This window comes from Mustela lutreola, chromosome 4 (assembly GCF_030435805.1).
Source record: "Mustela lutreola isolate mMusLut2 chromosome 4, mMusLut2.pri, whole genome shotgun sequence".
Taxonomy (NCBI): Eukaryota; Metazoa; Chordata; class Mammalia; order Carnivora; family Mustelidae; genus Mustela; species Mustela lutreola.
Window position 1 is genome coordinate 87,122,100 of NC_081293.1, and position 26,045 is coordinate 87,148,144.

A 26,045-nucleotide genomic window follows, 5' to 3' on the forward strand; every position below is an offset into this window, starting at 1 on the left:
TTAATGTGGAAGTGATGAATCTCTCACCCCTGCAGACTGAAAACGCAGTGTCCCACCAGATTACGGGATGATGCTCGGAAAGGGATCAGCCACGTTTAGTGTGTTTGTACCCCAGGATTACAGAATATCACTGTCTCATACACAAAATAGAAAACAGGTTATGCTCTCCGGAAGTTCCATGGAATTTGGAAGTTCCCAGTTATCCCTTTAAAACCATACTGTGGAACCCTCACTGATTGAACCTGGCCCACCCCAGAAACAAAGCAGCAGCCTCAGAGACTTCCAGATGACCGTTGTTCATTTTGAGTGTGTCCATGTCAGTTTCTTACCACGGTCATTTCCCAGTGAGCTCTCACCCTGTGACACGACAGCCCTGCTTCTGCAGTAGAGCCGTCTCAGTGAAGGTGACGGCGCCCGCGGCCCTGAACCTCAGACTCCCGGAGCCTGACCTCACAGGTCGTGCGGCAAGGACAGCTCTCACCTCTGCCCACGGTCTAGCCACCAGCAATTCCCGGTGTCCCCAGGAATGTCTGCTTGCTCAGACTGCACGTCCAGAGCAAACCTGTTAAAGATGACTCCCTGGTTTTCTCCCTGGAAAAGAGCTAAAAACAGAAATTCTCTGAGACAGTCTTTTGTTGTCCGTAAATACATCTTTATATCCTGATAATTAAAGGAGACAGCTGCTTGCTTTACCCAAACGGCTTTGCGGAATCGCTGATAATAAAACATGCTTGGCACACGCCCGCATCGATTACTCTTAAACTTCAGGCTCCCTCGGGTGCCTCTCTCCGTGTTGCCAGGGTGAGATGTGGGGGTGTGGCTGTCCAGCCACAAGAGAGAGCCTCTCTCCAGTTTCTAAGAAACACAGGAAGTGTGCCTGCAAAGGACATATGATCATCTCTGATGAATTATTGAAAATGTGTTTTCTGACATGGCCTTTAAAAAAAAAAAAAAAATGAGCTCTATTTTTCTCCCCATCCAGAGCTTCGGGGATCTGATCTCGTTCTGAATTATTCAGAACTCTGACTTTGCAGTTGAGCTCCTTTCACAGATGGAAAATGACGTGGGGGTCTGGCGCAGAGGAGGCGACCATGAACCGACTTAATAATTAAGCTCCGCGCGCGGGAGTCCACGGTTGTCGGGACGGTGGATTTCAATCCTTCAGGCTTCAGGCACTCGACAGGGAGGCTGACCCTGCTCTTAATTTCCCCTCTGGTTTGTTTCCACAGGCTGTATGGCGAGATGGATCTCTTGTCCACAGCAGCTCAGCAGACCGTGGTGGGGGAGGCTGCTTCAGAAACGCAGCACGTGCTGTCCAAGGAAGACTTCCTGAAACTGATGCTTCCTGACAGTCCCCTCGCGGAGGAGGGACGAAGAAAGGTTAGCGAACTTCCGGGAGGCTTTGAAATGACCAGACGCAATGACGTAGGGTCTGAAGAGACTCAGAAGTTTCAGGAACACCCCCCCACCCGCATTCTTTCTCCCTTGTGATTCTGCCTGTTGGTCTGGGCACCACTGACCCTCTTCAGGATTTGTTGTATCGTTTAGCAGAGCGAGCCCGGGAGAGGTCGGAAGGGCAGCTTACTAGCGTGGGTAGAGCGGACAGGGAATCTGGATCTTTTCCCGTCTAATCCCAAGCTTGATCTTGTCCAAATGAAAAAAAAAAAAAAAAATCAGGCATTGCCATGTTAATTGTGATCAGGGTAAACAGCAAGTCTGTGAGCTTCTCTCTTCCCTATAATAAAACAATACTGCAATTAACCTAATTGTGTTCTTAGAATAACACTCTAATTAGATACTACCTCAAAGCCGCTTTAATCTAATGCTCCTATAATCATGTTCTGAAGGACCTGCTGGTGTGTGTGAAGAGGGAATCCCAGAAGAAGTCAATCATAATGATTCCCTTTTTTTTTTTTCCCTAAACTTGTATCCAGCCGTGTATATGGTACTGTTTAAGCTTGGGTGTAGATTGTTGTACGAGAAGTGCAAATAGCTTTTCTTTTTATAGGAATGAACTTCTCCTTGGTATGTGGGTCTTCCCCTCCCCCCTTCTGAGACAAATCACCTTTTCATGGTGTAAATTTAACTTTGTAGTCTCCATGCATCCAGTTACCATTCATCAGTTGGACAGGCCTGACAGAATGGAAGGAACACATACAATAGAAATATTTTTAGCCTCCTTGCTGCACTCACAAATGTAAATGTTTAAAAAAAAAAAAAAAAAAACTTCTGCATTTGTTTGATGCAAACACTCTGGCTTTTACTGTTGTTTGTATAAAAGGAATGTGGTTCTGTATGCAGAAGCAGAAGTTGGAAAGTCAGATTCTATTTCATTTTTCTTAAGTATTGGACCACTTGCTTCTTGCATAAGAATTTTCCTCACCTTCTGTGGGACGATCATTTCACTGGTTCCTTTAAATCTGGTTATGTAGCTCCATTTTTCAACAATTGTAATGGACTTCTGTGGGTGGTGGCTGTTGAGTAGACAAGATTTTCCTGGACTGATAGCATTTTTCTCAAACCTGTTTGCACGGCCTAGAAAGCGACCATGTTCAAAAGTAGTTTTATTACTATTTAGATGGCCTTGAACCTTCCATGCAGTTGATGGTTACAGAAATTGCCTCCTATGAAAATGTAGTCATTTCGAATTAAAGTCAAGCCAGCGCTCTGTGTGCTTTTGAATAACTATGCCAGAAACTGCAACCTTCTCCAGCTGTGGGAGCTGGTACTGCTCTCAGGTGACAGAGGTTCCATTGAACATTTCAGAACTAATAACACCGTGCATGTCTAATTCATGATAATATTTCTCAGAATGTCAAAGGAGGAAAACATTCAAATCCAATAACTGCACCAGAGCCCTGGTACGTGTGCCTTGATGACCCCCACGCCTGGTTTAGCGTTGCCGAGCTCATGCTGCCCGCGTGTCCACCTAGGGAGAACCCAGAGAGCCGAGTGAGCGAGGGGTGTGTGTGCCCCCCCCCCCGGATTGAGTCCGATCCGTTCGGTGCTTTCAACTCTTTCATGTCTGTCTTACCCTTCTCCCGCTACGTTTAAACCCCTAGTTTTCCTTCTACGGGAACCTGTCTCCGCGACGATCGCTCCACCGCACGCTCTCAGACGAGAGCGTGTGCAGCAATCGGAGGGGATCTCCCTTCGGCAGTTCGCGGAGTTCAGTACTGGACCAGGCCCTGCCCAACGACATTCTGTTCAGCACCACCCCGCCCTACCACAGCACGCTGCCCCCCCGGACCCACCCCGCGCCCAGCATGGGGAGCCTAAGAAGTAAGTGCAGGACAGGGGGTGGCGGGGGGTGGGGGTCTTCTGTGGGTGTCGGCTTGTCGTGTGGTCTCCTACAGAGGTTTTGGGGGTTTGGTTTATTTTTAAAAATAAATGTATTATTTGGTGTGTCTTCTTTTTATTATTATTATTTTTTTTAATGTGATAAAAAGCACCAGAAAGGACATTTCCTAAAAGTTAAGCAATCCTGGGGCACATAGGTGGCTCGGTCAGTGAAACACTTGCCTTCAGCTCAGGTCACCATCTCAGGGTCCCGGGGTCAGTCCATGCATCGGGCTCCCTACTCAGCAGTGAGCCCATTTCTCCCTCTGCCGCTGCCTCTCCCCTTCCCCATGTGTTCTCTCCAATAAATAAAATCTTTTTTAAAAAAGTTACACAATACTACCTGTTTTGAAGAATATAGAAAACCTTGTGTTAAACATTCTTCTCAAGTAGTGATCGTATGGATATATACATAGATTTATCTGTTAGCAATTACACTCATAAAAAGTATCTCAAGACCTGATTTTATAAAGAAAAACCTATGGTACAGGAGGTGGATATCCTGGTGGACAGCAAGCAAGCTTGGGAACTTTCTATTTTTGTTTCTTCTTGATATTACATTTTCCGGTTGCGGTCAAGGTGGTAGACGGCGTCAGGAGACCCTGGTCTCCTCTCGAGCATGTCCTGGTGCTCATCCCTCGGCTCCCCGCATCCGGTTTACTCCGGTTTACTGCTCTCGGACTGACTAGGCAATTTCTGCGTGATTTTCCTTTACACTCGGAAATCTTTGATATTTACATAGTGTCCGTTTCTTATTAATGTGTCAGAGTTTAAGAGTGATAATTTTTTTTTAACACTGGCTTTATAAATTCCTTCTTTTTCAGAGTTTAATTTATAGTGTACAGGAAGAATGAGGATTTAATCACAAATATATTCATTATCGGGGGGGTTTTTGGTTTCATCATCATAAAGCATTATCTTTAGAACCAATTTAAACTTCATCACGCACTTAGAAGTCTCAGGCTAAATGAAAGAAAAGTCCTAATAATGTTTCTTCTGATGTTTCACCTAATTGGAAATGAACCTTGTCTCATAAAATCTTAATCTATTTCTTTAAGTAACATAATATCCTACCTATTATAACGAGTCCATTTGCCTAAATTGAAGAAACCTTTAAACCCCTTCTTGACAACCTTGTGGAAGGTCAGACCCATCCTAATGCTCTAATAATCCTCTAAATGTTTTTCCTTTTTTGTAAATAGGTTAACTTTAATGTCCTCTTGAAGGCCTTCATAAAATCAGTGAAACTATTTTCTTGCAAATGTGGGTTTTTTTCATTTAAGATGCTTGATATGCTGCGTGGTCGTGAACTCATCGGTGGCCTTTGTGTTGCTGTAATTCTCCCGTTGTCCTCCTACCCTTTGCTTGCTTCCATAGGAAAGATATGTATCCTTTGTTTATTTTTAGCTCTCCTTTTTTTTTTAAGATTTTATTTATTTATTTGACAGACAGAGATCACAAGTAGGCAGAGAGGCAGGCAGAGAGAGAGAGGACGAAGCAGGCTCCCCGTGGAGCAGAAAGCCAATTTGGGGCTCAATCCCAGGACCCTTAGATCATGACCTGAGCCAAAGGCAGAGGCTTAACCCACTGAGCCACCCAGGCGCCCTTCTTTTTCTTTTTTTAGCTTTTTTTTTTTTTAATGAATTTTTTTTTAAAAGCAGTTTAAGGTTCACAGCAAGATTTAGCGGGAGGCTCAGGGAGTTCCCATACACCCCTGTCCCCACACGGGCACGACCTCCCTCCCAATCAACATCCGTCAGCAAGATATATTTGCTGGAGTCCGCAAACCCACAGTGATACATTATTATCTTGGAGCTCGTAGTTTACATTAGGATTCCCTCTTGGTGCTGTACATCCTGAGGGTAAAATGACATGTATCCGCAATTACAGTATCATCCAGAATAATTTCACTTCACCTAAAAATCCTCTGTGCTTTGTCTATTCGTCTCTCCCTCCCCCATACCCCTGGCAACCGCTGATCCTTTTACAGTACCCATTTGCTTGCCTTTTTCAGAATGTCATAGAGTTCTATGGAATCCTACAGTATGTCTTCTTTCCAGACTGGCTCTTTCCTTTGTGTGTTTTCATGGCTTGAGAGCTTGCTTCTCTTTAGTGCTGAGTAATATCCCATCGTCTGGATGGACCGCAGCTTATCTGTCCCTCTGCCGACTTAAGGACTGCGTCCTTTCTTGGTATTTTCGAAGTGTGAACACGAGTAGGATGTGTTACTTATTCACTGTCTGAGTTCAGAACCACCGTACTAGTCCTTGTGGTCCATTTCTCTGGGAAAAGCAGTGAGCAGTGAGTGAAACCTCTGGCAAGGAGGCTTCTCCAGCTTACTTTAGCAGCTCCTCGGGAAAAGCCCTCTTGGTTCAATGAGTAAAATGACAAAATGTCAACAAGGAAGCGGGCAGTAATTTGTGTTGATGTGTCTGACTCCCACATTCACCTGCGTGAATTCACCTTTCTTTTCATCTCCTGGACAGATGGTAGCCATCCTTCCCTGTCTGTGGTTTCGGGCCACTCAGCAGAGCTGTGGTGAGAAGATCTCGCTCTTGGAGAATAGTTTAAAACTGAAACAACGGAAGTCTAGTAAGCAAGAAACAAGGACTCCTAGAGGTTGTCCGGGTGCTTCTCTTAGTTTCTGAGAGACTTAGCTTCATGGGAATGCTTGGAGGAGAGGTCAGTTCTGTCCAGCTTTGGGCACTGGATGGCCAAGGAGCCGGGTGCAAACAGCTAGACAGAAACTCAGGAGGCATCAGTGTTCTTCTGTGAAGCTTGAAACCTTGAGCCCTCAACATACAATACTGTATTAGTTTCAGGTGTACAATGTAATGATTAAACAATTCTGTACTTTACTCAGTGCTCATCAGTATAAGTATGCCCGCAATCCCGTCACCTGTTTCACTCATCCCCCAGCCACCTCCCCTCTGGACCATCCGTTTGTTCTCTATAATTAAGAGTCTATTTTTCAGTGTGTCTCTTTTTATTGTTTCTTTTGTTATCTATCTTAGATTCCATGTATGAGTGAAATCATACTGTGTTTTCCTGTGACTTGTTTCGCTTAGCATTATACTCTCTAGATCATCCACATTGTTGCTTATGGCAAGATTTCATCCTTCTTTATGACCAGATAATATTTCCTGTGTGTGTATGTATAAACACACACACACACACACACACACCCCACATTGTCTATCCGTTCATCACTTGGGCTGCTTCCATAGTTTGGCTGTTGTAAATAGTGCTGCTTTAAACATACAGGTGCATGTATCCCTTCAAATTAGTGTTTTCATACTCTTTGGGTAATTATCCAATAGTGTAATTACTGGGTGATATGGAGGTTCTATTTCTAGTTTTTGAGGACCTTCCATACTGTGTTCTACAGTGGCTGCACCAGTTTGCATTCCCACCAATAATGCATGAGGGTTTCTTTTTCTGCACACCCTTATCAACACTTGTTGTTTCTTGTGTTTTTTATATTAACCACTCTGATAGGTATGAGGTGATCTCTCATTGTGGTTTTAATTTGCATTTCCCTGATGATGAGTGGCGTTGAGCATCTTTCCATGTGTCTCTTGGCCATCTGGATGCCATTTTAGGAGAAATGTCTGTTCATGTCTTGGTTTTTCGATACTGAGTTGTATACATTCTTTATATATTTGGGGTACTAATCCTTTATCAGGTAATGTTGTTTGCAAGTATCTTCTCCCATTCAGTAGGTTGTCTTTTAGTTTTGTTGATTCTTCCCCTGCTTTGCAGAAGCTTTTTACTTTGGTGTAGTCCTAATAGTTCATTTTTGCTTTTGTTTCCCTTGCCTCAGAAGACATATCTAGAAAGAAGTTGCTGTGATGAATGTCAGAGAAATTACTGCCTGTGCTTTCTTCTTGGATTTTAATGGTCTTAAGTCCTTAAGTCCTTAAACTATTTTGAACTTATTTTTGTGTTTAGTAAAAGACAGTGGTTTAGTTTCATTCTTTTGCATGTGACTGTTCAGTTTTCCTAGTGTCATTTATTAAAGAAACTATCTTTTTCCCATTGCATATTCTTGCCTTATTTGTCAAAGATTAATTGACTATAGAGTTTGGGGCTTATTTCTTGGCTTTCTATTCTGTTCCATGGATCTGTTTGTCTGTTTTTTGCCATACTCTTTTGATTAGTACAGCTTTGTAATAGGATTTGAAATCTGGAATTGTGAAACCTCCAGCTTTACTTTGCTTTTTTCAAGGTTGCTTTGGCTATTTGGGGTCTTTTGCGAGAATTCCTGTTTTTTTATGGAGATCAAAGCTCTCCAGACAATGGTAGAAATCTTCCTATGAGCACAGACTCAAAAGTTATTCAATTTCAAAAGATAAAAACAGAGCATCAACTTATGTGTGTTTCCAAATCCTGTAGTTCTGACCTAGGCACCTCCTAAAGGATGCTCCCTTGAAGACAGAGAGTTTAGAATAAATAAAATGAGTATTTTCTTTATAATTCAGTGCTCTCACAAGATGCTGCCAGGCCCAGCTCTAGGCTCAGCATGTGGGACATAGGTTGTAAGAGCTGCTAATAGGCAGATGACCTTTGCTACAGTTGGCCTTACAGAAGGCAGCTGTGGACTGTCCCGGCAGGGCTTGATGGATTCCACAGGGCACTTGTTTCTCTTCTTCAAATGTTCACAGTCTTTCCTGGTTTGGGGAGAAGAACTGAGAAACCCTAGCCACCTGACCATCAGGAAGGTTCCACAGCATTTATAAAACAACAAAGTCAGACTCAGTAGGCTGGGCAGTGCCTTCCGGTCACAGATAAACAAACAAACAGGAAGCCACAAGGTCAGTGTCTGGGCTGGAGAGCAATGCCTGGGCGTCAGGGTCTGGACATGAGCCGTCCTTCGGAATCCGCAAGCCACTTTCTTCTTTGAATTGGCCACAAGAGCAGTGTGTGCTCCTGACAGAACGCTAGCTTTTGGAGAGGTGGATTTGAAGGAACGGGCTTTGATATGTAAGACAAGTGGTACCTTTTCTCCCTCCTCTCCAAAGCTCAGGAAGCTAGCCAGTGACAGCTGCCACCGTGGGCATGGGGGTGGGAGTGGCTCACTTGCAGGCGCCTTACCAGACCCCACCACCACCACCACCCCAGCCCCAGAGCACCAGCAAGCAGATCTCCTTGCTGACTGGGCTCCTCAGGGGCCGAACCTGGCTCTTCCTGGACCTTGTATCCCTGGGGGCTAGTAAGCGTCTTCTAGGTGATGATACCTAACATCCTTTAAAAGTATTACAAAGGATTTGGGGTGGTTTGGTGGCTCAGACCAATTATATAATTTTCCAAACAACTGAAAAGAAATTGAGATGATTTCCATCGTGATAATTCAGAGGAGAATTGAAGTGCTCTTGTGTCATTTAAGGGGAGGATCTCCCTGCTCAGTGACAAATGATGGGTTTTGATTTAAACCCTTAGAGCTTTTCTAGCAGGATTGTGTTCTTCAACAAGCAGCCCCTTATCATTGGGGTCTCAGGGAGGCCCCCACCTGAGATAAACCTGCCCCAACATGCCCTCAGGCTCCTCCGTCCCATCGCTGCCCCCCACCCCTGGCCCCGTTTTGTTTTCTTTGAAAGACTTGTCCCTCCTTGTGTTACCTGGTTTATTTGATTATTGTCTTTTTCCCCATCTCTTGTAAGCTTCCGGAGGGGATGGCTCTTGTCTGCCTTTTCCGCCCCTTTCCCCAGCACAGGGTGAGGCCTGCCGGAGTCACTTTGTAATACATCACAGATAGGTCAGCAGAACGCTCCCAGGAAACCCTGGGAGGAGGAGATTTCTTCTAATCTACTGGTCATGTCAGTCATGCCAGTTGCATGTCTCCAGTAAACAAAACAGTTCCATTCGCAAACCAGGGAAGAGGGGATATTAGTTTGTAATAAAGAAGAAAGACAGGGGCGCCTGGGTGGCTCAGTCCATTAAACCTCCACCTTTGGCTCAGGTCATGATCCAGGGTCCTGGGATTGAGTCCTGCGCTTTGGGCTCCCTGCTCAGTGGGGAGCCTGCTTCTCCCTCTGTCTGCCTCTCTCTCTGACAACTGAATAAAACCTTTAAAAAGAAAGAAAGACCACAAACTATTTCCCTCCTTTTGCTCCTTGCTTCTCCATACAAGCTGGGGGAAGGTAGCATGCCCTGGTCATGCCTCTGGTTGTGAAACTTTGGCCCAGACACCTTTCCAGATCCCGGAGTCATCATGTGCTTTGCAAGCGGCCTCCAGGGGACTGGTGCACAGGGCAGCAGTGAGCAGAACTGTCTGGCCTCCCCGCTGGGTGAAGAGATGGGCACGCTCTCTCCCTCCCCACCCCCTCACTTGGGGCTTTGGCTCCCTGGCCACCAGGATCAGATGTGTGCCTTGGCTCAATGACAGATGGCCACAGATCGTGGCATTTCATGCTGTTCAGGAATCTTCAAAGCATCCCAAGACTGCCAGTGCTCCAGCGGTGCTAGGGAAGGGGGCCCTTTGAGTGCACAGCTGCTGGGGGCACAGGGATGTTAGCTCAGTGCTCCTCCAGTTTGCATCCCGCCCCACTTTTCATGTGGCTCCGTGAGAGCCAGGAAGGATGTTGTTGCCTGGCGGGGTGCAGGGAGAATGTAGAGTACACATTGCAAGCATGCATTAGGTTTGATTTTAGGCTTTATGAAGCCAGAACTTCAAGTGAAGGATTATGTATCTATAAAGGCATTTCTTAGTGAAGTGTGACTCTCAGAGTGTACTGCTACAGAAGTGTTCATTTTCCTGAATAATCACCAGTCCCTGCTGTTTTCCTCCCGGAGGAGGGAAGGGGTGGGGGAATTGCCCCAGGAACAAAGAGGTTCTAGCCTGCCTGGTGCACCCTTCACAGGGCTGCCACACTCTTAACAGAATTCCTGAAGAGCTCTGGTCACATGGAAATTATCACACAGGTCAGGGCTACCTAGTCAGATAATCCCTGTACTCTTAGTGAAAAACCTTCTTTAAGCAAAGCAGCCAAAGCATTTGGAGACAAAGGAAGTGATTTGCAAGTGATTGAAGATCCCAGGGCTCCCAGACCTTTCTGCCTTGGGGGTTGAACCTTAAACTTCTGGTCCAGGCCTGGGAGGGGCTTCAGCCCAGCTCTGCTCAGCTCCTGCTTCCCTGGGTTCCAGAGAACCCGCCAGGAGAGTAGGCAGCCTTGAGTGCGGATTTCCTGCTCTCTGGGCTCGCACTCCAGCTTCCTGCTTCTGTGGCTCCCTGTTCCTCCCTGGCCTGGACGAAGACTGTGCAGGTAGACAATACAAATGGTTCTTATTTCAAAGAAGATGTGCCCGTGAAAAGGGAGAGTGGCAGGAGCTGTGTGGACAGAACCCCCGTAACTGGATTCCCTTGACCATGGACTGTCCGCGCAGCTAAACATGGTAATGCTGAAAACAGAGTGGTTGCAGGGGTGTAGCAGCATCGAGTGGAGGTCGGCTGAGAGCAGCCTGTGAAGGTGTCCAGCAGGTGGAAGACCGTTAGAGCCCGTCAAAGTCAAGGTCAAACACCACCGCTCATTCTCCATCCAGATGCCAGCTTTCACAGCTACCCCAAAGGGTGTGGGAACAAAAATTACAGGTGCACTGGGTTAATTATGCCCCTTCCTTAATTGCAGGCTCAGACAGCCAGGTGGTCATTATTTTGATTGGTCTCATTAGGCAGATGTGTTCACAGGCAGTTGCATGCCGCGTTTGGGGCATGTTCAGAAGAGACATGTCAGAGACAGTCCGGGCTGAAGTCTTTGAAAAATCGGTCCTGAGATGTGTAGTGAGTTCTAACAACTAATTTTATCAATAACATAAAATTCCAAGTCACTTGATGGCAGGTGAAAAAGAAAAACCTAGAAAGTCCATTTGTACAGACAGAGGACAGGCAGAACTCCATGCTGGACGGTGAGGGTTTCTGGCTTACCCGGTGATGAACCAGCTCCGTGAGTCAGCCAAGCAGTCCAACCCCCGTGTCCATGCCAAGCATGAGGAAAGACCGTCACTAATGAAGGCAAAGTTAGTCTTCCTGCATCTTTGTAATTAGAAATATATAAATATGTTCAGGGCATCTTGACTGTCTGATGTCCAGCGTACATACTGTGTTCTTCTGGAAGCTTTTAAACCATCAGTCTAGAGGGAGACGGTACCACACTGTGTGTATGGTGGAAGTTTGCAGCACTGGAAGGGAAGTAATGCCTGCAGAAAGCAGGAATCAGTGCTGCAGCTAGTCAGACGGGAATGGATGTCCTCCAGAGAAGCCCAGTCTGGAAGGAAGCTGCCAGATTTCAGCACTGTCCCGTCAGAACCGCTCCCTTCTAAAATCCCTTCCATCCCGGGGTGTCGCTGGCCGACTTCTGAGTGAGTGTGTAGGTCCTGGCTTCCCTGCACACCTCCATCTTCCCAGCCGTGTGCTCTTGGATGACTGCAGCTTACTGTCCCCTTTTCATGGGTGGCAGGCGACCCGCTGTAAGAAGTTCCCCAGCTCCTTGGAGGGGCCGCCCATGCCCCACACTGCCATCCGACTGATGCTCTGGCTTTGTCTCTGTTCAGATGAGTTCTGGTTCTCCGATGGGTCCTTATCGGATAAGTCCAAGTGTGCGGATCCTGGCCTGATGCCCCTCCCAGACACGGCCACGGGCTTAGATTGGTCCCACCTCGTGGACGCGGCACGGGCATTCGAAGGTAAAGACTCGAAGCCTCCAGGGCCTGGGGTGGCAACATGGGGAACGTGGCTGTATTGATTATCTTGAGTTGTGATTTTGGATACTTGGTGCATCTTTGTGGGTGAAAACACAGGCTTGAGCTGTGACCAAGGACATTTCCTTAGGGAGACGGTGCCGTGTCATGGCATGAGTACTGGGCAGAGGACTCCAAAGCTGAATTCCACAGCTATGACCTAGGCCAAGTCACTTCTCCCCTTTGATCTCTGTTTTCTTCCCTGCCATGTGGAGGTGAATATGAAGGACACAGAGCACCTCTTTCCTGAGTGTGATGAGCGGAGCTGGAGGGGAAGGGCCGTCAGGGGGCCTGGTTTGGCAGGGCCGGCGCACACGGGGGGTCCTAAAGGCAGATAAAGCGTGATCTGTGCAACCCAAGCCCTTGGCTCTCCCACCTCGGCTTTCTGTGCGGTCGCTGCTGGTCGCTGGAAGGACACCCGTCTCAGGGCCCCACCAGCTGCCACACCAACGTGAATTTTAGAAGGTCAAAGCTGCTCCATAGGAAATACGTTTTTCCAGTGCGCAGGTAAAGGCAGACCCAAACGAGGAAGGTGCTTGTCCCGCATCGTCAGGACCCTACCTGTGGGCCTGGGGGCAACCCATGGCCTAGGATTATGACCGGCCATTTGCTGATGTTCTCCTAGGATTACAGCCGCTCCTGGGTGACTGGCAGTACTGACAAGAGAGGCAGGACTGTTTTAGTGGGGCCGTGTTTGAGAATCTCTATGCACTGGACTGTCGAGTTCCATGTTCGAGGCCGTCCTCAGGGGAGGGCTGCGGCCACTGGAGCAGACCATCTCTTCTCTCCTCTCAGGAATTGGGATCATTGTCTCTGGTCCTAAGCTTTGGGGGTGCGGGGGTGGTGAAAGCTACTCACAGGCTAATTTAGACACCAGGGACGTTTGCTTCAGTAGATAAGGAAAGGGAGACTCTGTTAGGAAATTTCTGCAAAGTAAACAGGCTTGTACTTCTCCCTTAATCAGAGTAAGGGGTCCTTGGTTCTCCTCCTTAAAGGTACTTATTCCATGTGGAAGCCTCAGTATGCCCTGTCTGCTCTGTGACGCAGCCTTTGTTCCCTTGACATGACCTGAAGATGGTTCTAGAACTGCAGGCCCATTACTTCCTGGACTTTCAAACTGACCTAGATGCAACCTAGCCCAAGGGGTAGGAGTGCTATCTTTACCTCTGTCCAGAGCAACCCAAGCAACAGGGAACAGCATTTTCTCTGGCATGTTCTGTACACAGTGTGCTGTCTTACTGCCCCCAGGAGATTGATAAGAGCATCTCTTCTGTCCTCTGCAGTGTTCTCCACTGCTTAAATATTTGCATTGTACTTACCAAGCTGAATTCTGCTTTATTCACTTGAGTGTGTCTACTTATTAGGTGATGAGTATCTCGAGAGTAGGCTGGTTGTTTTATTTATCTTGTCTTTATTTATCAAGCACATAGTGAGATAACTCAATAAGAAGAGCTAGTCCCAAAGAGTGCATAGGTATCAAATGCACAGGATCCCTGAGCTGTACCAACTCAGGGCATAGTTTCTGACCTCTGGAGGTCCATTTGCATTTTATCCTCATTTTTCAGATTTAAAACAATATTTATCAGCTTATCTCTAGATCCACACCCCACACACACACACTCATTTATCTCTTTGTTTAGCTCCCGTCTACCTCTCCAGAATGAAATCACTGCTTCGAAATGGATCTTTTCAGGAGCAGGAAGTGGAGAAAGCAAAATGGCGCCCCCAGTCAAGACTGAGGTCCCAACCCGGGAACTCTGGTCACAGTCACTACAGCTTGGCTGTGGGCCTTTGGACAAGTCCCTTAACTACCATAATGGCCACACTTTGGGCCAACAATGAATGTTTGACAGTAATCCCCGGAGGTCCTTGACTGCTCGCATCAGGCTTCATTCAGTCTTCTTGTCCATTAAATGAAGACCCTTACCAAAGAACGTAAGGCTTCTGATGGTATTAAACTTCCACTTCTGTGGTCCTGTTCATCAGAGTGTTCTGAGCTGAAGTTAGAGTCTAGGGGGGGCTTGGCACCCCATAAAGGAGAAAAAGCATGGCGTGGAAATACCAGATAGCTGGTGCCTCAGGGGCATGGCACCCGAGCCAAACAGAGAGGTCATGGGATTCTGCTTGCCAGGGGAGAGGACTTTGGTTACCTGACCTTTGTGAAGTTTCCAAACGTTTACAAATTGTATTTCAAAATTACAGTAATGTTCAGTGCTCTTCTGCAGGGCAGCACACCGCGCAGCAAGACAATAGCCCGCTTAGGAAAACACAGTTGGGCATTTGCAGCTCCAGACTTCTGTTCCCCAGATTCCCTTGTGTCAGTGTCAGGCCCGCCCTGACACAAGCTGGCGTGGTGGTGAGGGGACATCATCAGTCACCTCAGCACTTTACAGAAAAATGTCTTCACTGAGATAACCCAGTTGCCCCGACAATGACTTGATCTTTTTGTACCAGTTCCCAGAACTATTTCTGAGCTATAGACTAAACATGATAAAGATAGTCCATAAAAGTCCCCTGTGTGTCTGCTTAATTGTTACAAGCTAATAAAGGCAGTTCAGAATGCCCGACAGAGCTCACAGAGCTCTGGAACAATGCTGTGCCCAGACACCGATGTGAGGGGTCAACACACCTGAAAATGCCCTTCCAGAATGGAGTGTGTCTGCCTATTGATACCATGACCCTCGTAGAACCCATCAGTGGGATTCACCCAAGCAGGTATGCCTCCTCCCCGTTGATCTGTTTATGTCCCTCACCTTGGCATGTGATGTATTTACCTTTGTTTAAGAGCCAGAATTGACACTGGATATGGGAGTGTAAGAATTTAGATATTTTGTTCCTACCATTCAAGAATAGAGCAGTGCCAGGGAGCCTGGGGGGGTGCTCAGTCAGTCAAGCGTCTACCTTCAAGCTCAGGTCATGATCCCAGGGTCCCAGGATGGAACCTCATGTTGGCCTCCCTGCTCTGCTTCTCCCTCTCCCTCTACAACTCCCCCTACTTGTACTTTTTTGCTCACTCTCTTGCTCTCTCAGATAAATAAATAAAATCTTAAAAAAAAAAAAAAAAAAAAAAAAAACAGAACAAGATCACCACACTAATCTGCCCAGTCAGAGTTGTTTAAATATATCCAAACCCTGTTGGTCCGCAGAACGTAGCAGATACTCTGTTACTGTGAGTGAGACTTCTCCAAAGACAGGAGCATTTCCATACATTTCTGACCACAAGGCAATGAAAATAGAATTAAATAAGAAAAGTAGAAGAAAAACAAAAAATTCTCAGCATTTGGAACTCTTAATGTAACTATTCTAGACCACATTTGGGAATACGAGGGCATTTTTTTTCTTTTTTTGTAAGTGATGATAAAAAGATGTTACCTATTAAAATCTTTGGACTGCAGCCAGAGAGTAGTTCTTAAACAAAAATGTACTGTTTTCAGAAACATTTATTTAGATGGAAAAAAAAACATAAAAATTAAGCAACTTAACTATACTTTAAAAGGTTCTATAAAAGCTATGAAAGCAAACAAAAAGGGAGGAAATCAAATAGAACTGGGAAGTGAATTTTCAGTGCAATTTATAAATAAAACCAATGATTACTTTTTCTTAGAACGTTGTTAAAGCAATATAAATTTGATTAAAATTGGAAAATACAAATGAACAAGTTTCGAAATGAGAAAAGAGATTAGCAATTGCCAACACATAAGAGAAACAAAAAAATTAAGGAATGAAATAAGAAATAAAATGGATACAATATTTGGCTATTTCTTGCAGGAAAATGGGATGGAGCATAAGAATCTCTCAATGGCCCAAATATGCAGGGTATTGAAAAGTTATTTAAAAGTATCCCCAAATCCCAAATGTCACCTGAAACTTAATATACTTAGAATTCATTGCTTTCAAAGCTTCAGAGAATAACGATGTCCCTGTATACATTTTTCTTGAAATTCAGAAGCAGCCAATAAATGCTTGAGTGGATTCTTTCCTTTTTTTTTTTTTTTTAAGTTTTAAGTTTTTTTTAAGTTTTTTTCTTTTATTTATTTGACACAGATCTATGAGAGAACACAAGCAGGAGCCATAGGAGAGGGAGAAGCAGGCTCCCCACTGAGCAGGGAGGCCAATGTGGAGCTCGATCCCAGGACCCTGAGATCATGACCTGAGCTGAAAGCAGACACTTAACCGACTGAGCTACCCGTCCATCCTCAGAGGATTCTTTCCTGATAGACACAAGATAAGAAAAATCCTAAGACAATCTCAGTCATTAATCATGATGTTAAGCTTAGATGAAATTCAGGAGGAAATTGAAAAGATTATCCATTGTTATTGGTGAGAGTTTAGCCAGTTTAATAAAAGAAAAACTTCTAATTATAAAAAGTTATAGTAGATGAAATAATTAAAAGTTATCATATCAATTTCCTAAAAAGGGTATATCTAATAGAATTAGGACCTATTTCTAATAAAAATTAAGATTTGAGAGATTCCTTTAAAACATAACAAAAAAGATATACTTCATTCCAAGTAGTTATATAATCTTAATGGAAAATGGTTTATCAGAAAATACCTGCTGTGAAGAAGCTAAAGAGGGTCTTCTTTGAGATCATGTCCTTTCATTCTGTAGTGAAGTACTGGACATTTATACCAACAATGCAAAGAAGAAAGGAATAAATTTTGAAATTAAAAAAAAATATTTGTACATATGCCTCTGTATCTAGAAAATATGAAAGGTAAAATATTATTCAGATCAAGAGGACACTTGTGTTCATGAGCCCTGAAAAATGTATAGAAATGTTGAACTATTATATTATATACCTGAAACTAACATAACACTGTATGTTCATCACACTTGAACTAAAAAAATAAAATAGAACTTGAAGAAAGGAATTATCCAAGATTATAAAACAAAGTAACTAGGTGAGATACTTTAAAATCTTCTTCATATTTTTTAAGCCTTGTTTCAAAACATTGTTGGTTTTTTTTTCAGTTATCTATTTCAGTATAAAAACAACAACCCCAACATTTATTACTGGAAACAAGAATGTCTTGGGATCATTTATGTCTCATGATTCTGTGGGTTGGTTAGGTTCGGTTGGGTGGTTCTTCTGTTCCCTGTGGTTTCAGCTGGAGTCGCTCCAGCAGCTGTATTCAGCTGGTGCTCACCTGGAACTGGGGACTTCACTCATATGTCCCACTGGGCTCTGGCTGAACCTCTCTCCTGCAGGGCGATTTTACTTCTTCACGTGTGAATCAGGGCAATCAGGAGAGCAAAAGCAGAAGCTGCATGATGTCTTAGGGCCTCCTCATCTTGGAAGACTCAGAACATGATGATACCCCCACATGCTGAAGTCTAGCCCACATACCAGAGGTGGGAGTTAGGCTCCGCATCTTGGTGTAACGGCTGCCATGGACATGTAACCATGTTTGTGGACAGTCTCCCACCAGAACAGTAGCAAAGGGCATTTAGCTGTATCTGCAAGATCAGATTATCCATTCTTTGGAAATTAAGCCATCCTTACAGTTACAATCCAAAAAACCAAAAGACATTTCAGTAAGTGAAAAGCCCTAATATCTGTAAAGATAAGAATGGGTAGGAAACCTGTAATAAAGATGCCAAATCAATGAATTTCCTGAATGAGTTTGTAGATTTCATACAGTTTCAATTCAGATATCTAAAGGATATATTAGAGAGCTTAACTGCATCCTGTGGGAAAGAGATGAAAGGTAGCCCACCAAAAAAAAGTCTACTGTACATCAATAATAATTAAACAACATAGTAGTGATTCAAAAAATAGAAATTAATCCTTTTAGAGAAAGAGGAAGAGCCCAGACCAAAAATCTGAATAAAATTTAGAATTAAATGGGAAAGGAATTTATATATGCCACTTGGATTTAGGATTTAGAAAAGTCAATTGTAGAAACAGCAAAATAGGATTACCATCTTGGAAGCAAGGTAATGCTTTCATTATTGGGTAATGAGTAAACATACGAAATATAATGTGGACAGATAAAAGTATTTAAACACTTACATTTTTATGAACTTGAAAGAGAACATTTAGATAAACAGGGGAATGTGGGGGAGGATTTGTAGTAAACGTGATGGGTAAAACCAGGCCATCCCAAGTGCGTGGAAGGGCTTACCCAGTAAAAAACACCAAATCCCTGATTAAAAAAAAGAAAACCCGTGAAGGCATATGGACGCACAATCCACAAAAGCAGAATCACAAAATAAGTATTTGAAAAATGTTCCATCACACATGTAAATTCAAAATGATAATGAGCTAGCAGCTCACACCTCGGGAAGATGAGAAATGGCCCCACGCTCTGGGAAGCATTGAGGAGTTGTCACAGCTGGCATCATCGTAGAGATAAAACGATCTCTCTCCTTGTACAGTACGACCGTATGCAAGTAGAGCCAAGAGGGGGACCCACCCTTGACCAGAAATCTGTTCACTGGAGATGGGCAGATAACCAAACTCTGCGCATCCGACCAAGTGTCAGAACACAGGCGTCTCCTCCATAGGCCTGTGAGGGAGAAGATTAAGTCGAGGAGAGGGACGGGTCTGTGACCCAGATTCTGCTCTCCTGTAACAGTTAAGTTCAAAAAATGGGCAGAGTCACAGTTCAAGTGTGTCTTGTTGTGTGCAGCCCTTTTGTTTCTTGGGGGTGAGCTGTGACCCTTCGTGCGTGAGAACTCTTTAGTGATCTATGTGAGATAGTAATCATCGCTTATCGGCCTGGCCAGCCCCATTCCCTTTATTAGGTGGAATACTGAAAGGTGTGTGCGTGCCAAGGGATGCATAGGATAGAGCCCATCCCCCTCCAGGATGGGCAGGGAACAAACCCAATTGGAAAAGCTGGCTGTGGGTCCAGCGGTGAAGCAGGGGAAAGCAAGTGGAGTTTCCTCAAAAGGGCTCATGTATCAAAACATCTCAGGTAGGCAGTGGGTCCTTGAACATAAAGTTTTAAATGCAAACGGGCTTTAAAAGGTTAAATTACAAATGAATGAGGGGAGAGTCTGGGTTGCCGCATCCCACAGCCAACAACAGGCCACCTTCTCCTCTCCTCTGGATTCCAGCCCCAGGTTGGTGGTGACAGCTGCCGTCTTCCCACGGGCACACGGAGGTGTGCGTGTCCCAAGTGTCTGTGCACAGGATAAGTGCAGAGTCAAAGCTCGATTATCAGGCCCCACTGTGGGAGTGAAATAGTCCGCGGAAACGTATTTCGCAAGAAAGTACAAGTTTATATTTTCAATCTATTATGCTCCATATGCCCTTGGTTTTTAAACAGAGACTAATAAGCCACATTTTTTACAAAGAGCCCTGTTTACAGTTGTGAAGCAGGAGCTCAACCTTGATAAAATGGTTGAAGTTACTGGTCCTTGAACACGGACAGAGCTTGTGTGTGTGTGTGTGTTTGTGTGTGCGTGCACGTGTGTGTGTACAGGCATAAACAAAGTGACATAATTGGTTTTAAAATAAAACAGAAAAGTGCTATTAAGATGAAAAATGCTAAGTTAATTTAATATAGTAAATTGACTTAAATGATCTCAAAAGTACGGAAATTTTGTCTCGGGCCTGCAACAGTAGCTGTATCTCAAATGAGGCATGATCCCGGCACTTCTCTTTGCTCGTTACTGAGAGGCAGACTCAAGACTGTTATCTTGCAGCATTGATGTACAGGCTGCAAAATGTTTAAGCCAAATCATTTATGTCTAAAGTGCAGTATAGCCTTTTTTTTTCTTTTTCCCCTTTCCTGGTTGCCAGAAGTCAGCTTGCCGAGATCTGATAAGCATGGCACTCGGTATCAGCACCTTGAATTTGCTCCATGTAGCTACAAAGCCCTAGTGTCTCTGTCATTTGTAGTGATAGCAGAGCCACGTTGGAAGAGCTCTGTTTATGGGCACGGGCTCAGTTGGACAGGGCCTCGTGCTTGGATGGCGTGCGTGGCCTGTATCCAGCGCACATACCCTTCTCCTAGTCCACGCCCTCAGCAGACATGACTAATCCTTCAGAGCCCTCCTCCCCGCTGATGCCAGCTTGGCCCTGCAGCTGGCCTGTATCCAGCGCACATACCATTCACCTAATCCACGCCCTTGGCAGACATGACTAATCCATCAGTGCCCTCTTCCCCCGATGCAGGCTCGGCCTTCCTGCTCGCCAAGTCGGCTCTAGATTGGTGTGGAATATCTTGTTGGCCTTTCATCCTCTGGCGTGGTGCCAAACGCACCAACCAGAAATTGCATTGAAATAAGGTTTTTCCAAGGTGGCCTAAAGGGGTGGAGGGTTCTGTGTGTACCCCATGCCAGATGTCCCCCTCCCCCCGAGTCCAATGTTCCTGCACAGAAGAATGGGAAGAAGGACTAACGGCTATCTGTGTAGATTGTGGGGGATCATCTCTGCCGCAGCCACCATTTTCATGAAGGTCACACCCCTCTGCCTGTCTTACGGTTTCGTCTGTGCCGCTGGGTTCAATGTCTGTAACTACCAGCTTACTGAATATTCATCCTCACAGAAATAAGCCCAGGAAGAAGAAAGCGTCCACTGCAAACTAAGGTTCTGGCACTGAGGTTCTCTGTTTTACAGAGCACTTAAGAGTCTGGACTCAACCAAGCAGCGTTCTGTTGGGATTTCAGCTTCCCAGCTTTTTAGATCCAAAGTGAAGTCCTCTTTGTGGAATGACATTGCTGGCAAAACACCCCTTCTGGCTTCTTGCCTCCTGACCAGCAGGACCTTGTTCCTCCCAGAGGAATGCTCGAGGGACTGCCAGCAGCAAATTCTTTTTCTATCAAATATGTGGATATTTCAATCAATTAAGGTAAAAATGAATAGAGCAAGCGAAGACATTTTTATCCGGATAGTCTAGCTGGACCGTCAGACTCAAGTGTATTAAGAAAGATGGAAACTCACCAAATTATCACTGAATTGCATAAAATCTGGACGAGTCCATGGAACTCTTTAAAAGAGTAAGGAAACTAAATCCTTTATCTTTTTTGACATTCCTTTTTTGTCAGTAAATTTACTGTAGAAAAAAAATCTATCCGCCGCTGATTTTTTTTTTTTTTTTAAGTGTGAAGTGTTATTCAAGATCCTCACAAAACAGAGGGTTATCTTGGATGTCATGGAAACCCCAGACCCTCCCTGCCTCACCCCTGCAGCTGCTTGGCCCCGGCCACTGTGCCCCATCACGCCTGCCCCCACGTCTGCCATTCCCATCCTGTCATGTGTAGAAGTAGGCAGTTCCCAGATTGTGCTGTTAGTCTTAATTTACAAATTCTTTCCTCATATGCACAAATCCTACAAGTCAGAACCAAACTGGGAACGTGATCCTCTCTCAGGAACGCATGGTTCCAGAATGTCCCGTCATCTTGTAGGTTTGCGGTATAGAAGACATCCTTAAAGCCTTATAGACATATTCGTTGAAGGGCATCTTTGTCCCTGTCACAGGGGAAATCTGATCTAGGAAAGCGGGCTGTGAGGCTGGAGAACGCCCTGTCGTCCCATAAGGCTCTCAGCGCCACTGCCAGGAGGGTCCGGGCCCCTGGTGGGAGCTCCCAGCGCCGTGCCCGTGGCATTGTAGCTCACTTTCCTCCATGCGCCCTGGAAGCCTCCACCATTCCTTCTGATTAACAGGAAGTGCAAGACCCTCCGTCAACCAGACAAGCAGGTAGCCTCATTAGGAGACCAGTTCAGCAGCCAGAGGGAGACGGAGTGGGATAAATTAAGAACAGAGCACCCCTGACTGGGACCCGAGTGCAATTTCTCAGCCATTAATCAAATCATATGAAAAAGACACCGCAGCACTAATCCACCTGCTCTCGCCCTCGCATTCTGACTATAGATGCACATGTGTGCTCGGGCACCCAGGAAAGCGACACCAGGGTTCAGGAGAGGTGGATAATTAGGTATAGATTCCCGGTTCTCGCCTCCACGTTGTTCAAACGCGGGACTGATTTTCTGCATACCACTGGGCATTTCTGGACCAATGCTCTTGGGTCCGTGTTCAGCCCGCAGAGCTGGGCCAGGCTGGTGCCTGTTTCAAAGAATATCCCATTCCCTTTCCTGCCTAGCTCGGGAAACGCTGAATGTGAAGGTGCGGGTGCCAAGACTAGAAATGGTCCGGTGCTGGGAGAAGGGTGGGTAGTTGTGCCGTCCACTGCTACCACTGCCGTTTCTAGTAAGAGTCTGTGGCCCAGCTCGCTCACCACCAGGTTCACGTTCACGGCGCGGGTCATTTAAGCGAGCCCCAAATGGTCAGGGGTTCTGACAGTTGACCTCGCCTGTGTTCCTCTTCATCGTTTACAAGCATGTGCATCCATCAGGGACCACGACACATGCACCGTGGAACCACATTGCTCAGCATCACGTGTTGCTGGCTGTCGAGGGTCACACCGCATGCAGCAGGACACGTACGCGTGCACGTAGGCTCTTCCAGGACCCCACTATCTGAGTCTTGTCTGGGCCGCTGAGGCTTCCAGGTGCATCGAGGTACCACTGTTCATAGGAAATTCTAAATCTTATTTCAGGTCTTGACTCAGATGAAGAACTTGGGCTGCTCTGTCACCACACGTCCTATCTAGGTGATTGTCCGGGGCTGACCACGGGCTCTGGATGTGCTGTAACCTTTTCTTTTGATGTCCCGTGTCTGCACGTTTGCATGGTTCCCTGAGCTCGGAGGGTTGGCACGCACAGGGGACGTGGGTCCTGGCTGCTGTGTCTCCAGGATGCTCCCCACCACCCACCCAGGTTTGGGGCCCGCTGGAGGAGGAGGGGGCCGTCCCCTCGGTCCTGTTAAGCAGCCCTGTCATCCTGCGACGCCATGATTTCGCACCCGGCCGGCAGCTTTGGCATTTCTTGGGATATGGAAGGAAGAAAGCAAATTGGCTAGCAAATCCAGGATCTGCTAATCGTCCCCGGGGCTGTGATGTGCGCATGCCATATAGCCCCCGAGGACAGCCAATCCTGATGCTTTCTGATTGCCAGAAGCTTGCCTGAGTTCGTTTTTTCTTTGTTTTGTTTAAAACAGGGCAGTCACTGATGGGGGGGTGGGCGGGGTGTCTGAGGTCAGCAACTAGATTCGCTTCCACAAACATGTCCTTGTGGCTAATACTAAACTTTCTTCATGTGTGTGTCCACCCCACCCCAGACCAGAGAGTGGCATCCTTCTGCACCCTGACCGATATGCAGCACGGGGAGGACCTGGAAGGCGCGCAGGAGCCTCCTCTATGTGTAGACCCAGGCAGTGGCAAAGAGTTCATGGACACGACTGGGTATGTGAGTCCCTGGGGAGCCCCCCACACCCCTGCCCTACTCCTCTCCCCAGGCCCCCTGAGTAGCAGGTTCAGCAAAGCCACAGGCCACCAGGAGATCATTTCCAGCTGCACTCCCCAGGGCCTTCAGGATCCAGATACGGGACTGCATGGGGCTGCCCCTGCTTCCCACCCTGCTGGGGTGGGCGGCACTTGGCAGCAGAAGTGCTCTGCTGTGGGCGGTCCCTGCCTGCCAAGACATGTCACCCCGTGCCCATGGCGACAAGGCTGTCTGACAGAGGGAGGGAAGGAGGGGGCCTGGCTCTGCATCTGCCGGTAATTGCTGCCACAGCCCCCAACAGACAGGGACTTTGCTGATAGGTCTCCTGCTGCCAGGCGGCACGTGCAGGCCTGCCAAGGGCACAGCTCCCCCCAGCAGCCTGGTCCTTGACGCTGGCCTCACCCAGAAGAACCATCTCGTTGCCCTATATTCTTGGCATGTTTATCGCCCACGGGGTCTATATTCTTTACCTAATTCCAACTTTTATATGAACTCGTGTGACCCTTAACTGGCCCACTCATCTTGGTAATGACATTTATGATATTTTCTTGACAGAGAAAAACAAATTGGGGAAATCGAATCTCTATTTGATTCCCAGGACCTCAGTGGTCTACCTAATCTCAGTTGACTAAACTGATTTAGATAATCTATCTTCTGTGTTTGTTACCAACATACATGCCTGCAGGTTCTGAATCCCTTTTTTAAAAATATTAGAGAGAGAGAGAGACAGCAAGAGAGGGAACACAAGCAGGGGGAGTAGGAGAGGAGAAGCAGGCTTTCCGCCGAGGAGGGAGCCTGATTCGGGGCTCCATCCCAGGACCCTGGGATCATGACCCGAACCGAAGGCAGACGCCTAACAACAGAGCCACCCAGGCACCCCCTGAATCTCTTTTTAAATCAACAGAGACGCAGAAGGGATTTTCTACCAAAACAGCAATAAGTTCCCTTTCCAAATCTGACATAATATTATTTATTTCTTCACTGGGCTCTAAGCAGATTCTTTGAGTGAAAACTTTACCAACAAAATATGGAGTGTGCTTCTGTACTTGGATGACCTTGAGTCCTTCTGACCCCACCCCTCTTCGCTAGGGAGCGGTCTCCATCCACACTGACGGGGAAGGTCAATCAGCTGGAGCTGATTCTCCGACAGCTGCAGACGGACCTTCGGAAGGTGAGGGACCTGTCGCGAGCCACCATCGGAAGTCTGTCCTGCACAATCACCCCCTTCCAACCAGTAGAAATAAAAATGAAGATGCTCAGGAAAGATTACCACCCTAGTCAAAGCCAAACAGAGACCCCTAAGGTCTAATTCTCGTTTCTAGCCTGTAGCTTATATTTTTTCACTCTAAGGGGACCCAAGAATTGCAGGAAATAGGACTGCACAAGGTGACCCCTCTGGGCCGCCAGTCTTCAGAGCAAGGTAGAAACACACAGGCAAGTGTTTTTTGGTTCAGTGAGTGATCAGTTGTACCAACAATTCAGGAGCTGACCTGAGAGGAGTTAGTTGCTACCGGAAAGCCTGTTTTCCCTGAGCTGTTGTATTCCCATGGAGTCAGCTACCTGACCCTCACAACTTCTGCCCTGCATGTCCAGGTGTGTGTGGCCGGTCCCCACAGAAGTTAATTTGCTGAGCCCTTGTTGTATCATCAGCCCCGCACTGTATAGCCTTGTGCTGTCCATGGGAATGGAACAGAGTGTGACAGTGGAAGGGCAGCGGGGAGATGTCTGAGGAAGTGTTTTGTCACTGCTGTGTTTGTTGAAGAAAGGAGAAATTACAGCCGGTGTCAACGCTGGTGGAATGATCCAGTTGCGAAGGAGAAAATGGCAGGGGGAAGAGCCGGGGGGTGATGCCCTGACCTAGTGCACAAGGCGGGGGCTGGCCTTGATTCGGAGTGGGGGAAGTTTGTAGGTAAAGCACTGTGGGTGTGTGTGTGCAAACACATTCCCATGCATACATAGGTCACACACATATAGTCAGAGATAGGTTGACAGGGCTCCCCTCTGATGGTTTCTTTTTCCCAGTCATGAGCTGAGAGTGAGTGGTGGGGGGAAGGAGAAGGAGGGACTTGCGGTCAGAGGGTAAGGTATGGAGTAGTGTAAGTGCACGGGGTAATGCTTGATAGGATTTGCCAAGCAAGGCTGAAGGTACACCTGAATTTGCAGCCTCGGTTAAAGCGACCATCTGTTGGCGGAGTTAGGTGTCTCTCACCCACTTGGATGGCCACCTGTCATAGTTTGCCTGCAGTGGGGCGGCTCCAGGATACAGAATCTACAGAGCTAGAACCGGAAATGTCCCAAGCAAACCAGGACATCCCCTTGCCTCCAACTGTAGGTGTAGGGTAGTTAAAGAGTTGAATATATAAGAGTTGAGACAGGAAATCAAGACAAGGAGAGAGATAAAGAGACAAAACCCCTGGGGTGTCTGTAGGATGGGATTAAACTGAGGGACCTAGAGTATAAGCTGGGTGAGGAGACATGCTGTCATGGCAGCGGACAGCAAAAATAAGGTAAGACTGGTGCATTACATAATTACTGGAGGAGTAGATACTGGAGAGATGATTCTAAAAGGGTAAAAGGTGGTGGTCAGGACGTGGGAGGCTGAAGCAGGAGCAAGGTATGTGGTTTATGGGTAATGGCAAGGTACAGGGTGTGGCCAGGGGAAAGGGCTTGAGGAGG

At 46.4% G+C, this 26,045-nt stretch overlaps 1 protein-coding gene across 9 annotated transcripts in view; it reads left to right on the forward strand.

The window, feature by feature from the left end:
- SIPA1L2 (signal induced proliferation associated 1 like 2) overlaps positions 1 to 26,045 on the forward strand; it is a 212,770-nt gene that overhangs the window by 184,815 nt on the left and 1,910 nt on the right. For 4 of the 9 annotated variants that reach the window (XM_059170444.1, XM_059170443.1, XM_059170445.1 and 1 more), the window contains 6 exons: positions 1,230 to 1,380; positions 3,063 to 3,282; positions 11,887 to 12,018; positions 22,586 to 22,639; positions 23,206 to 23,329; positions 24,459 to 24,540. In XM_059170444.1, coding sequence (XP_059026427.1) covers positions 1,230 to 1,380; positions 3,063 to 3,282; positions 11,887 to 12,018; positions 22,586 to 22,639; positions 23,206 to 23,329; positions 24,459 to 24,540 — 763 coding nt within the window. Of the gene's footprint in view, positions 1 to 1,229; positions 1,381 to 3,062; positions 3,283 to 11,886; positions 12,019 to 16,116; positions 19,479 to 22,585; positions 22,640 to 23,205; positions 23,330 to 24,458; positions 24,541 to 26,045 lie in introns of those variants that run through there. The other 5 variants (XM_059170447.1, XM_059170448.1, XM_059170449.1 and 2 more) reach the window with 4 other exon arrangements.